Consider the following 13,322-nt stretch of genomic DNA (forward strand, 5'->3'; position numbering starts at 1 on the left):
TAATGTCCCTTGGTGTGTTTTGTGTGGGGGGTGGTGTGGGGGGGGGCAAGGGGGAAACCGCTTCGGTCGCCTCCTCCATGGAGTGGCCATTTTTTCCAGGTCGCCTCCCCCGTGGCCTAACAACAAGGATCGGCGCGGCTTTTCCCGGAGACGCGCTCGGGGCTTCAGCGGCGGGCGCAGCGTGGACTCTCGGCGTGGAGCGGGTGAGCCCTCGCTGGAGGGGAGCGCTCCGTTTCGCTGGCCCGGGGCAGCCGGCAGCCTGAAGTCGCGGTCTGCATAGCTCCAGCTGGTGCGGCATCTACAGCCCGGCATCCCTCGTGGGGGACCCGGGGGAAGAAGAAGCCATCACTGCCGGCCCGCGGCCAACTTCTACCGCGGGGCCGGCATGGACTTACCATCACCCCTGGAGGGGAGCTTCGACCGCCGGCCCTGCAGTCTACGGTGCTTCTGGCTGCGGCGGAGACTTTAAATCTCGACCGCCGGCCTGCGGCCTACACCAACTTAAAGCCGCGGTCTCCGGTGAGGAAAAGCCGATCCTGGACTGACTCTGGACTCTGGTCCTGTCCACGGAGGGAAATGGAGGAGGACTAGCCAAATGTTGTGCCTTCCACCACAGTAATGAATGCTGTGGTGGATGTTTGTGTTACATTTTTATTGTGGTTGTGTGTTCTTTGTATTGTATCGCTGCTGACAACCCAAATTCCACCGACCCTGGTTGTGGTAATAAATTCTATCTAAAAAAAAAAAAAATAGCAAAAGGATTTGAGTATAGGAGCAGGGAGGTTCTACTGCAGTTGTACAGGGTCTTGGTGAGACCACACCTGGAGTATTGCGTACAGTTTTGGTCTCCAAATCTGAGGAAGGACATTATTGCCATAGAGGGAGTGCAGTGAAGGTTCACCAGACTGATTCCTGGGATGTCAGGACTTTCATATGAATAAAGACTGGATAGACTCGGCTTATACTCGCTAGAATTTAGGAGATTGAGGGGGGATCTTATAGAAACTTACAAAAATTTTAACGGGTTGGACAGGCTAGATGCAGGAAGATTGTTCCCGATGTTGGGGAAGTCCAGGACAAGGGGTCACAGCTTAAGGATAAGGGGGAAATCCTTTAAGACAGAGATGAGAAAAACATTTTTCACACAGAGAGTGGTGAATCTCTGGAACTCTCTGCCACAGAGGGTAGTTGAGGCCAGTTCATTGGCTATATTTAAGAGGGAGTTAGATGTGGCCCTTGTGGCTAAAGGGATCAGGGGGTATGGAGAGAAGGCAGGTACGGGATACTGAGTTGGATGATCAGCCATGATCACATTGAATGGCGGTGCAGGCTCGAATGGCCTACTCCTGCACCTATTTTCTATGCATCTATGAATACAATCCCTTATGAGTGTTGATAGTCAAGTACTACTGACTTGCCTTGTCGACATTGAGTTGGGCGTAAGCATGAGACAAATCCAGTTTAGTGAAGACTCTTGCTCCGCTAGTTTCTGCGTACAGATCTTGCGAGGCTGGTAACGGATATTGTTCGTCATCACCGGCTTGGTTAATTGTGACTGTAGTCACCACATAGTCGAACAGTTTTGTCGGCCTTGGGTACGGCCACAATTGGCGTTGCCCAGTTACTCTGCTCTGTCTTCACGAGTACTTCATTACGCTCTAATCTGTCAAGTTCTACCTCCACTTGTTGCTTTAGTGCATATGGTACAGGTCTTGGTTGACAATACACAGGTCTCACATCTTGCTTCAGTCGAACGTGTGCAGAGTACCCTGTTATTCCCGTGTAACTGTCAGCAAAAATCTCTGCATGTTGCAAAACAGTCCTGCACTGTATTTAAAGGATGAATTCACAAACTCTACCCCATCCTCGTCGCCAATTTTGTTATATTCTGGACGGCAGAATGAATAACAACTTACACGCAGGTTGCCTGGATCACGAGAGAGGGAGATTTATTACCCAACATTCCCTGCTTATATTGAACACCAACTCATTAACATATACATGAATATGTATGACTACATTACACACACTGGGGATAATTTGCAATTTTTACCGAAGCCAATTAAACTACAAATTTGAACATCTTTGGAGTGTGGGAGGAAACCCGAGCACCCGGGCAAAAACCCACGGGATCACTGGGAGAACGTACAAACTCCGTACAGACAGCTCCCTTAGTCAGGATCGAACATGGGTCTCTGGCGCTGTAAAGCAGCAACTCTACCGCTGCTCCTCCGTGCTGTCCTAAATAACAAAATAACATCTGATAGTTCAAAATATCTGCTGGTCTGGCATCACCAACGCCTGAACATGCGGATTAATTCCCAGCGGATCGCGGTTGTACAAATATCTACATTAGAAAATATCTATATTATAAAATACATTTGGACAGGTACATGGATAGGAAAGGTTTAGAGAGATGTATGAAAAGTGCTGGCAGGTCTTCTACTTGCGAATGAAACATAAATAAACCAAAGGAATAGTTAGATCTGGCGCCGGGTGTTGAGCAGCCAGTTTGTTGTCTCTGTTGGCGTAAATGTCTGCCAGGCCCTGACACAGCTCCATTTGGTGGGTGGTAGAGCGGGCACCCAGAGATGACATGGTTGGCTGTCTGTTGTTCTGCTCCACATTCACAGGCTGGGCTCTGGCGGAGGGAGCCCCCATCTATCTCCACACGCTGGCGTTGAAACGCCCAACTCCAGTACCAAGTCTGTTGAGCTTCACCCATGCTCCTCTGGGGAGCTCAGACCCTGGACAGCTTTTATCTGGCGAAGAGATGTAGCTGTGTAATGGAGATGAGGTTGCCTTCCACCCCTGTGACCACTTGGTGGCTATCCAGTGTGCTTCTGTCCCAGTTGGATGGATGGATGCTAGGAGTTGTTTTCCATATGGAGCAAAGGGGTGACGGGACTTCAGTCAGGGTGGCCTCTGCTCTCTGCTGGAGGAGGTGATCTGGGTCCATGGCAGAGAATGTGAGGTGTTACATTTTGGGAAGTCTAACATGGGCAGGACCTACACAGTGAATGGTAGGGCACTGGGGAGTGTTGTAGAGCAGAGGGATCTCGTAGACAAAAATGCTGGGGAAACTCAGCGGGTGAGGCAGCATCTATGGAGCGAAGGAATAGGTGACATTTCAGGTCGAGACCCTTCTGAAGAAGGACAGGAGGATGAGGGGTGATCTTATAGAGGTGTACAAAATCATGAGAGGAATAGATCGGGTAGATGCACAGACTCCCTTGCCCAGAGTAGGGGAATCGAGAGCCAGAGGACATGAGTTTATGTTAAGGGGGAAAAGATTTAATTGGAACTGGAGGGGTAACTTTTTTACATAAAAGGGTGGTGGGTGTATGGAACGAGCTGCCAGAGGAGGTAGTTGAGGCAGGGACTATCCCAACGTTCAAGAAACATTTAGACAGGCACATGGAAAGGATAGATGTAGATCTATGGGCCAAACAGAGACAGATGGAACTAGTGTAGATGGGACTTGTTGGTCGGTGTGGGCAGGTTTTCACTTTTTTATTTCATTTCTCCTTGTTCAGCTTTAATCAGATCCAAAGCTCTCAATATCAGGAAGGTGACAGTGGCAGATGTAATTATGGGAAAAATGGTAAAAGTTTTCAGATTGGCAAGTGTTTGGTAGTCAATTTACTTCCATGAGTGAAAGGAGGTGTCATAGTGAGTGTCTCATTCTCAATGAATGAGAATTAATGGTCAGCAAATGATTTGAGTAACTGCTGCTTCAGGCAGATGTTGCTGATAGTCATAAAGTGATACAGTGTGGAAACAGGCCGTTCAGCCCAACTTGCCCACACCGGCCAACAATGCCCCAGCTACCCTAGTCCCACCCACCCTCGCTTGGTCCATAACCCTCCAAACCTGCCTATCCATGTACCTGTCCAACTGATGGGAAGTTATTTCTCAGCACTACAATGGCTTGTCCTGTATTTGAAATTCAATTTGATCTTGAGTCCTAGTCAACTTGTCCATGCCCACCTAGATGCCCCTTCTAAGCTAGTCCCACCTGCCCGCATTTGGTCCATATCTCACAACCTTTCCTATCCATGTACCAGTCCAAGTGTCTAAGAAATATAGAAAACAGGTGCAGGAATAAGCCATTCGGCCCTTCGAGCCCAAAGAGCTATATCGAACTCTCTTGAAAACATCCAGTGAATTGGCCTCCACTGCCGTCTGTGGCAGAGAATTCCACAGATTCACAACTCTGGATGAAAACGTTTTTCTTCATCTCAGTCCTAAACGGCCTACCCCTTATTCTTAAACTGTGACCCCTTTAACTGCAACTTTTACAAGCTGTCATGATACCTGTCTCCCTAGGCAGCTCATTCCATACACCCACCACCCTCTGAGTGACAAAATGGCCCCTCCGGTTCCTATTAAAATTCTCCCCTCTGGCCTTAAACCTATGCGATTTGACATGCTCATCTTGGGCTACATTGTACAACCTGCATTGGGAGAATCACAATCTACAAATAACGCTACAATCTACAGGGCGTCACGGTGGTGCAGCGGTAGAGCTGCTGCCTCTCAGCGCCAGAGACCCGGGTTCGATCCTGACTACGGGTGCTGTCTGCATGGAGTTTGTACGTTCTCCCCGTGACCTGCGTGGGTTTTCACCGAGATCTTCAGTTTCCTCCTACACTCGTCAAGAGTGTCATGTGTCTCAGATAGGACAATGAAATTCTTGCTTGCTGCAGTACAACAGAATACTGTAGGCATAAATACAGAAGACACACTCCAAAGACATACAGGTTTGTAAGTTAATTGGCTTGGTATAAGTGTAAAATTGTCCCTCGTGTGTGTGTGTGTGGGGTAGTGTCAATGCTCGGGGATCGCTGGTCAGTGCGGACCTGGTGGGCTGAAGGGTCTGTTTCCTCGCTGTTTCTCTAAACTTAAGCTAAACTAAATGTGGCTTCACGGGCTCCTAAGTTCTTCATCGATTTTGCTAACTCTGAAATTGTGCTGCGAATCTAAAGATGACCGGTTATACTAGTTTGCCGTTTCAGTGCAAATGAGCTCCCTTTAGACCCTGTGGCAATCTCTTCCACAAATCAAACATCAATTCAATGCATGGGAGATTTAGAGTTAGACCGTGCAACAAACTGGGAGTTTAATAATTAAACCTTTTATGTTCTCCTTTGTGCGCTTAAAATGCGAACATTCGTGTGTGTGCGCTACCTTTTTTTTAAATGAAACCTAAGCTCCTCTGAACAAAAACGCTCTTTTTGTTTTACAGCCAATTTACTCCGAAGAATAAAACAATTACCATTGATTTTGATACAATAAACAAAAGTGGAAGTTGCCTGGACTCGAACAAAGTTGCTGCACCAGCATCTCCTTCAAGCTGCTAATCATTCACCCTGGACAAACACGAGCTCCTGCTTCCAATCAACATTTTCTGCCAGTTATTCTTCAGAAGAAAACTCCCGCTCTCACTCCCCATTCTAATGGTACAGTTGAACCGATTACTTTAGATTATATTTTAAAAACTGGTGTATGTTTTGTGCTTTCTTCTCCAACTAAAGGGCCTGTCCCACTGTATGAGGTAATTCAAGAGCTCGCCCGAGTTTAAAAAAAAATCCAACGCATGTTAAGCACGTAGAATGTACGTAGCGGGTACGTCCTGTCATCCCAGGAATTAACCTGGTGAACCTTGCTGTTACTCCAGCATTTTGTGTCTACCCCTTAAACTTTGTGCTTCTCACCTTAAAGCTTTGTCCACCAGTGTTTGACATTTACACACTGGAGAAAAAAGTTCCATCTGTCTACCCTATCTATATCTTTCATAATTTTATATGCTTCTATCAGCTTTTCCCTTCAACCTCTGGCTTTCCAGTGAAAACAACCCAAGTTTGTCTGACCTCTCCCTGTAGGTAATACCTTCTAATCCAGACAATAGACAACAGGTGCAGGAGTAGGCCATTTGGCCCTGCGAGCCAGCACCGCCATTCAATGTGATCATGGCTGATCATCCCCAATCATTACCTCGTTCCTGCCTTCTCCCCATATCCCCTGACTCCGCTATTTTTAAGAGGTTTATCTAGCTCTCTCTTGAAAGCATCCAGAGAACCGGCCTCCACCGCCCTCTGAGGCAGAGAATTCCACAGACTCACCACTCTCTGTGAGAAAACGTGTTTCCTCGTCTCCGTTCTAAATGGCTTACTCCTTATTCTTAAACTGTGGCCCCTGGTTCTGGACACCCCCAACATCGGGAACATGTTTCCTGCCTCTAGTGTGTCCAAGCCCTTAACAATCTTATATGTTTCAATGAGATCCCCTCTCATTCTAAACTCCAGAGTGTACAAGCCCAGCTGCTCCATTCTCTCAGCATATGACAGTCCCGCCATCCCGGGAATTAACCTTGTAAACCTACGCTGCACTCCCTCAATAGCAAGAATGTCCTTCCTCAAACTAGGGGACCAAAACTCTTCTCAACCCTCTCCAAAGCCTCCACATCCTTCCTGTAATGGGGAGACCAGAACTGCACAAAATGTGGCCCAACCAAAGTCCTATAACTTGGAATATTTACACTGTGACTTGTTGAGCCTGAGATCTTTTGTTTGAGGCTGGTGCTTTAAAGTATAGAAGTGGGTTTTGAATCATTAATAGGTTCCATGGCAAAATTCCAAAGGAGTTTCAGACCCAGAGACAGTGGTGGCGCAGCGGTAGAGTTGCTGCCTCACAGCGCCAGAGACCCGGGTTCAATCCTGACTACGGGTGCTGTCTACGGAGTTTGTACGTTCTCCCCGTGACCTGCGTGGGTTTTCTCCGGGTGCTCAGATTTCTTCCCACAATCCAAAGGCGGACAGGTTTGTAGGTTAATTGGCTTGGTAAATGTAACTAGTGTAGTGTTAATGTGCGGGGATCGCTGGTCGGCGCGGACCCGGTGGGCCGAAGGGCCTGTTTCCGTGCTGTATCTCTAAACTAAACGAAACCTTTTTCCTCAGAGAAAAATCTGAAGGGACAAAAATGTTTACACAATGATTGGGTGCCTGGAACTCACTGCCGGAGGAGGTGGTGGAGGCTGATACGATAGTGGAGTTTAAGAGGCTTTTAGTTAAGCAGGGAATGTAGGGACACGGATCATATGCAGGCAGATGGAGGTTAGATTATAATAAAAAAGGAACTGCAGATACTAGTTTATACCAAAAATAGACACAAAATGGTGGAGTCACTCAGCAAGTCAGGCACCCATTTTGGGTTGGGACCCTTGGTCAGAGATTAGGTCAACTGGACATCATGTATGGCACAGACATTGTGGGCTGAAGTGACTGTCTCTGGGTTGTACCCTGCTATATATAATAATCTTCTATGTATTAAAAAATGCAAATGCTAAAAATGTTTCAAGACATTTCAAGACATATGAAATTTAAATGGAACTTTGAATGAAAATAACTGTTTTTTCAGCGTCTATAATTTACTTCCTAGGTGTCATCTCCAGCCTTCCTGGTGTTATCTTTGTTACGGTTATATTAAAGAACAATAACAGAAATTATGATGTTATATAGTCTCATTTTTTTCTTTCTGCTGCTTTTAAAAACCTTTAGTATTTCCAATAGAGGCTTCCCTTACACCAAAGCATTCCGTTCTAATAATAGCTGATCTTAGGATCAAGGGGGCCATTTGGCCAAGTGTACTGCAGAAACAAGGAACTGCTGATGCTGGTCAAGCTTAGACTTAGTTCAGAGATACCAGTGGGGTTGGAGATTGCAACCTTCACGTGGTCCGCCCTGTTTCGAAGAATGCAATCAACCTGGCGTGCACAGTCAAGTAAGATCAAATAGAACAAGTTGTCCTACAACATTAGGCTGCGCACGCCATACGCAAGAAGATGGGCGGCGCGATTTGTAGGTGGGCGGCGCGACTCTCGTCAGCAGCGGCCTCTGCAGTCCGTCTGCGTTTTTATTATTTTATGTCTTATGTTTTTATGTAGTTTTTGTTATTTTTGTTGGGGTATGTGTGTGGGGGGGTGGGGGTAACTTTTAAATCTCTCCCTGCACGGGAGACCCGACCTTTCCGTTGTCGTTGGGGCTGCAACGAGGAGCGGCCTCCAACAGGAAGACCGGGGGCTGTGGTGCCGACTACTCACCTCACCGTTGCGGAGCTGGCTGAGTCCAGAGCGGGTGGAGCTGTGGTGGACGCTGCTGCGACCCGACCCCCGGAGATTCGGTGGCTGCAACTGTGGGTTTGGCGGACGGCGGCACCGGGAGCCCGCGGGTCCCTGGAGGGAGACCGCTTTTCAGGGCTCCCGCAACGGCGAGTTCTCCCGCCCGAGTTGCGGGGTTGAAGAGCTCTTGGAGCGGGGCCTACATCACCGCCCCGCGCGGCTTGGAATGGCCGCGGGATTCTGCGAGCGCGCGCCGGGGGCTCTAACACCAAGAACCTGGTGTGCAACCTTGCATCACCCGGCGTGGCTTTAATGGCCGCGGGACAATCACCATCGCCCGCCGGGGGCTTTGACTTTGACTTTGACTCTGACATCGGGGGGGAGAGTGCAGTGGAGAGATAAGTTTTTTTGGCCTTCCATCACAGCAATGTGATGGATGTTTATGTAAATTATGTTGTGTCTTGGGTCTATTTGTTTGTAATGTATGGCTGCAGAAACGACATTTCGTTTGGACCTCAAGGGGTCCAAATGACAATAAATTGAATTGAATTGAATTGAACATGGGTCAGGTAGGCGTTGCCAATGCCCAAATTTGAGGACGGACATTCTTGCTATTGAGGGAGTGCAGCGTAGATTTACAAGGTTAATTCCTGGGATGGCGGGACTGTCATATGCTGAGAGAATGGAGCGGCTGGGCTTGTACACTCTGGAGTTTAGAAGGATGAGAGGGATTCTTATTGAAACATATAAGATTATTATGGGTTTGGACGCGCTGGAGGCAGGAAACATGTTCCCAATGTTGGGTGAGTCCAGAACCAGGGGCCACAGTTTAAGAATAAGGGTTAAGCCATTTAGCACGGAGATGAGGAAACACTTTTTCACACTGTGAGTCTGTGGAATTCTCTGCCTCAGAGGGCGGTGGAGGCCGGTTCTCTGGACACTTTCAAGAGAGAGCTAGATTGGGCTCTTAAAGATAGCGGAGTCAGGGAATATGGGGAGAAGGCAGGAACGGGGTACTGATTGGGGATGATCAGCCATGATCACATTGAATGGCGGTGCTGTCTCGAAGGGCCGAATGGCCTACTCCTGCACCTATTGTCTTGTCTATTGTCTAAGGCAGCTTTTCATGATTGCAACAACCCTTGAAGTCGGCCTGGAGCCGCTGTGAGAGATCGATTGCCTGCGTGAGACAGAGGCGTGGAAAGCGGCCTAAAAAGATTTTTGGTTGATCGTAACTTTGCCTCAACTCTGAAACGCGATCATCCCTCGCTGACCCAGTATTCCCTTCCCTTTGAAAATTACATTGAAAGGGAAATATGTTAAGAGGTTGACAGCTGACATTCTTGTGAGTCTCAAGTGGCCTTGTAACGTCACAATCCTTTGTAAAACCTGCGTTAAATTGTACCGTGGCCACAAGATACATGCTCATAAAAGTGAAACCCAGTACAACATAAAAACATCTTCATATTTGTTGTTCTTTTCTGCTTCTCACTTTCCTCCTCGCTCTTCCACAAGTGCCGCCTTGTTCATAAGGTCATAAGTGATAGGAGCAGAATTAGGCCATTCGGCCCATCAAGTCTACTCCACCATTCAATCATGGCTGATCTATCTCTCCCTCCTAACCCCATTCTCCTCCCTTCTCCCCATAACCTCTGACACCTGTACAGACACATACTGTAGAGCTGGAATGAAGGGCTTGTTCCACTTTCACAACCTAATTCACGACCTTTTTTTAATCGTAGCCATTTTTCATCATGTTGAAAAAACCCCCCGACCTACTTGATGCCACGAATACCTACGACTAGCATCACGACCTACCTACGACCTCCTACGACCTCCCACGACCTCGTGACAGCCATGCTGCGAATATGAGTCAAGGGCAAACTCGGCAAAGGTCGTGAATTAGGTCGTGAAAGTGGGACAGGCCCTGAACTCAGCGGGTTAGGCAGCATCTCTGGCGAAAAGGAAATAGGTGACATTTTGGGTCGGAAATGAAACGAGTCTGAGGATGGGTCGCGAATCAATCAAGAATCTATCTATCTCTGCCTTAAAAATATCCATTGACTTGGCCTCCACAGCCTTCTGTGGCAAAGAATTCCACAGATTCACCACCCTCTGACTGAAGAAATTTCTCCTCATCTCCTTCCTAAACGAACATCCTTTAATTCTGAGGCTGTGACCTCTAGTCCTAGACTCTCACACTAGTGGAAACATCCTCTCCACATCCACTATATCCAGGCCTTTCACTATTCGCTGTCATACATCTCCACAGGCTATTGGACGTCTTGGATATATTATTGAAGAGGCCTTTGTTGCGATGTGAGGCTGTTACAGCAGCGTGATCTTATAGAGGTGTACAAAACCAACAGAGGTATAGATCGGGTAAATGCACAGAGTTGCGTGGTGTAGTGTTTTAACCTATTGTGAGAGAATGGAGCAGCTGGGCTAAATAGGGCTCTTAAAGATAGTGGAGTCAGGGGATATGGGGAGAAGGCAGGAACGGGGTACTGATTGGGGATGATCAGCCATGATCACATTGAATGTCAATGCTGGCTCGAAGGGCTGAATGGCCTACTCCTGCTGATGAAGCCGAATTTTAGTTAAAATATAAGAAGATATTAAATTGGCTTCTGGGCTAGCTTACAGCTTATATTTAGTCTCAAATTAGGCTCGCCTCAGGTTGCGGTGTGTGAGATAATAAATCCTATAACCTTGTCTCCCAAGTGACAAGCAGAGAGGAGAAGCTAGAGAGATCTCTGTGAAGTAAGATGCCATAAACCAAATGGCCAATGTTTATGAGGGACCAAATGACAGCGAGGAAGCAGCGAAAGAGCTAGGGTGATCTCTGTGAAGATAAAATGGCATTATCCAAATGGCCAATGTTTATGAAGGACGAGAGGGGAACCAGGGAAGTAGAAAGATAAAATGTCGTAAACCAAATGGCCAATGTTATCTTGTAACATGTAAACAAAAGGCCTTTGATGTGATGCATTCTGTGGAAACCTTTTCCTGTACCTCTGACCATGACTAATGTCTGTGAAATGTGCTAAGGGGACAAAAAAACCCTATTTAAGGCAATGTAATTCTGTTGTTCAGAGAAGGTGGCTGAGCACAGTTAAGTGTCTACATTGGTCACTTGACTGGAGTTCTCCCTCCCTTCCATCGGCCGATGTTAAGTAAAGTTTTGAACTGGTCTACCAAACAGTTTGTGTGGTGTCTGTTTATTAAGAAGCGAACCTGGTTTAGTAGTTATAAAAGTAGCTTTTTCATTGGCGTAGTTATGCAGGCCTCGCTGGGACCACATCAACAGCTGACTGTGCAAGAGGTTGCAGTGGTTGCCGGGATTGGAAGGGAGATAACTGAACTCAATCGGCCCCCTTGTCATACCGACTCCCTAGAAACTCCCGGGAACATCTGTGATCCTTCATCAGACATTGAATTGGTTCCCTGCCGAGGTTCTTAGAAACAGACAAAGGTAAGACCAGTTGGGCTTTATATGTTTTTTTAAGAAGGGATTGTGTATGTATTTTTAAGACAGAATTGTGTATGTATTTTTAAGAAGGGCCTGTGTATATTTTTAAGAAGGACTTGAGCAGTTTCTCTTTCTCTCTCTCTCTGTCTATCTCTCTTTGTTTTCTTTTTTTCTCTCTCTCTACTAAGGGCTCATCGGCCTCGTTGAGACATCCGTGATTTGTCGGGTTGAGATACGGGGGTTGAGGTTTGCGTCTGGCTTATTGAGACATCCGAAGAGTTGTCGGATTGAGAAATAAGTGGCGTTGTATATTAAAGAGTTAAGAAGTCTGCCAGGTTGAGAAACGGGGGTCCCGGATAGCGGGTCTGCTTCGTTGAGACACCTGGGGCTTATTTTAAGGGATAAGACGTCTGCCAGGTTGAGAAACGGGGGTCCCGGTTAGCGAGCCGGCCTCGTTGAGACACTTGGGTCGTATATTAAAGAGTTAAAAAGTCAGCCAAATTGAGAAACTGGGGTCTCGAGTAGCGAGTCGGCCTGGTTGATATATTTGGAACGATTCGGAATTAAGAAGTCTGTTTTCTCTCTCTATCTATCTATGGGGAATGCTCTGGATAACAGTCCAACATATGTGTTATTTGAATCCTAGGTATAATAAGAAATTTAGAATGTTAAGTTACAAGTTGACCAAACGGTTAGGGGATGAAGCCTGGCCAGTAGGGGGAACATGGAATGTAGAGACATTTATATGGGAAAGGAAGGCGGGAAAGAAATGGAAGAAAGGAATTAAAACATGGGACGCAGACGCAGTGAAGAAGCATGAGGAGAGTATAGAGTTTGAAGTTGGATGGATGCTGTATGTAAGAAGGGGATAGAGTTAAGAAACAAGGATAGCACTCGGAAAGGATGGAACGTATTGCAACTAGAATGCCAGTGGGCAGAGGAACAAGAGGAAATAATTAAAAGACAGACAGGAGGTGAGAAACAGGTGATGGTTAGTAAAAAAGAAACCCAGTACTGGTAAATCCTCTGGAGGAGACTTCATGTCTGGCACGACGACCCTATTTGGTAATGAAGATGAGGAGTTAGATAATCTTGGGAGATGTCCACCTCCCTATGCCCTACCAGTAGCAATGGCATCTTTACCTGGGACAGTTCCGTCAGTAACATCCCTATACCTTGAAGTTCTGACCTTACAAAGCTCCCCAGGATTGGGAGCACGGGAATGCCTTTCTGTGCGTAATTTGTTTAACGCATTGATGCTACCAGAACAGCTGGTCATTGTTAAATGTACTGCACACACTGGTGCTGGGGACCCTATAGCAAAAGGCAATAGGTTGCTGATAGTGTATCCAAACAGGCAGCCTGTACATCCAAATGCGTAGTGTCAGCAGCTAAACAGATGCTAGCAAATAGAACGGTCCTGCCAAACATGAAGGAGGTATGTACATTACAGAGGGACGCCTCTCATATATAATAATAACTATGGAAACAAGAGGGCTGTGCCATTGATTCAGCACACCCCGCTTGGACAAGTTGGTGTATACGATACATTTTTACCCTCTTACCCATGCTGGTAAGGAGGGAATGATAGGATAACAAAGGAAATGTGGTGGCAGGCCTCTAATGTAAAATTTGCCAACAAAATAATCCAGGCAAAATAATTAAGATACCCTCAGGGGTGACGCCAATGCCATCACGACCGTTTGAATGCATACAGATTGATTTTATTGA

The 13,322-nt window shown here is 46.8% G+C and overlaps 1 protein-coding gene across 1 annotated transcript in view; it reads left to right on the plus strand.

The window, feature by feature from the left end:
- Positions 1-7,507, plus strand: part of LOC116971530 (deoxycytidylate deaminase-like) — a 73,601-nt gene extending 66,094 nt beyond the window's left edge. The window contains exon 6 of the mRNA XM_033018763.1: positions 5,249-7,507. Within this exon, the coding sequence (XP_032874654.1) occupies positions 5,249-5,363 (115 nt within the window). The 3' untranslated portion in view covers positions 5,364-7,507. The remainder of the gene's footprint in view (positions 1-5,248) is intronic.
- Positions 7,508-13,322: the final 5,815 nt, after the last annotated feature.

The sequence above is a fragment of the Amblyraja radiata genome, chromosome 3 (genome assembly GCF_010909765.2).
Source record: "Amblyraja radiata isolate CabotCenter1 chromosome 3, sAmbRad1.1.pri, whole genome shotgun sequence".
Lineage (NCBI taxonomy): Eukaryota > Metazoa > Chordata > Chondrichthyes > Rajiformes > Rajidae > Amblyraja > Amblyraja radiata.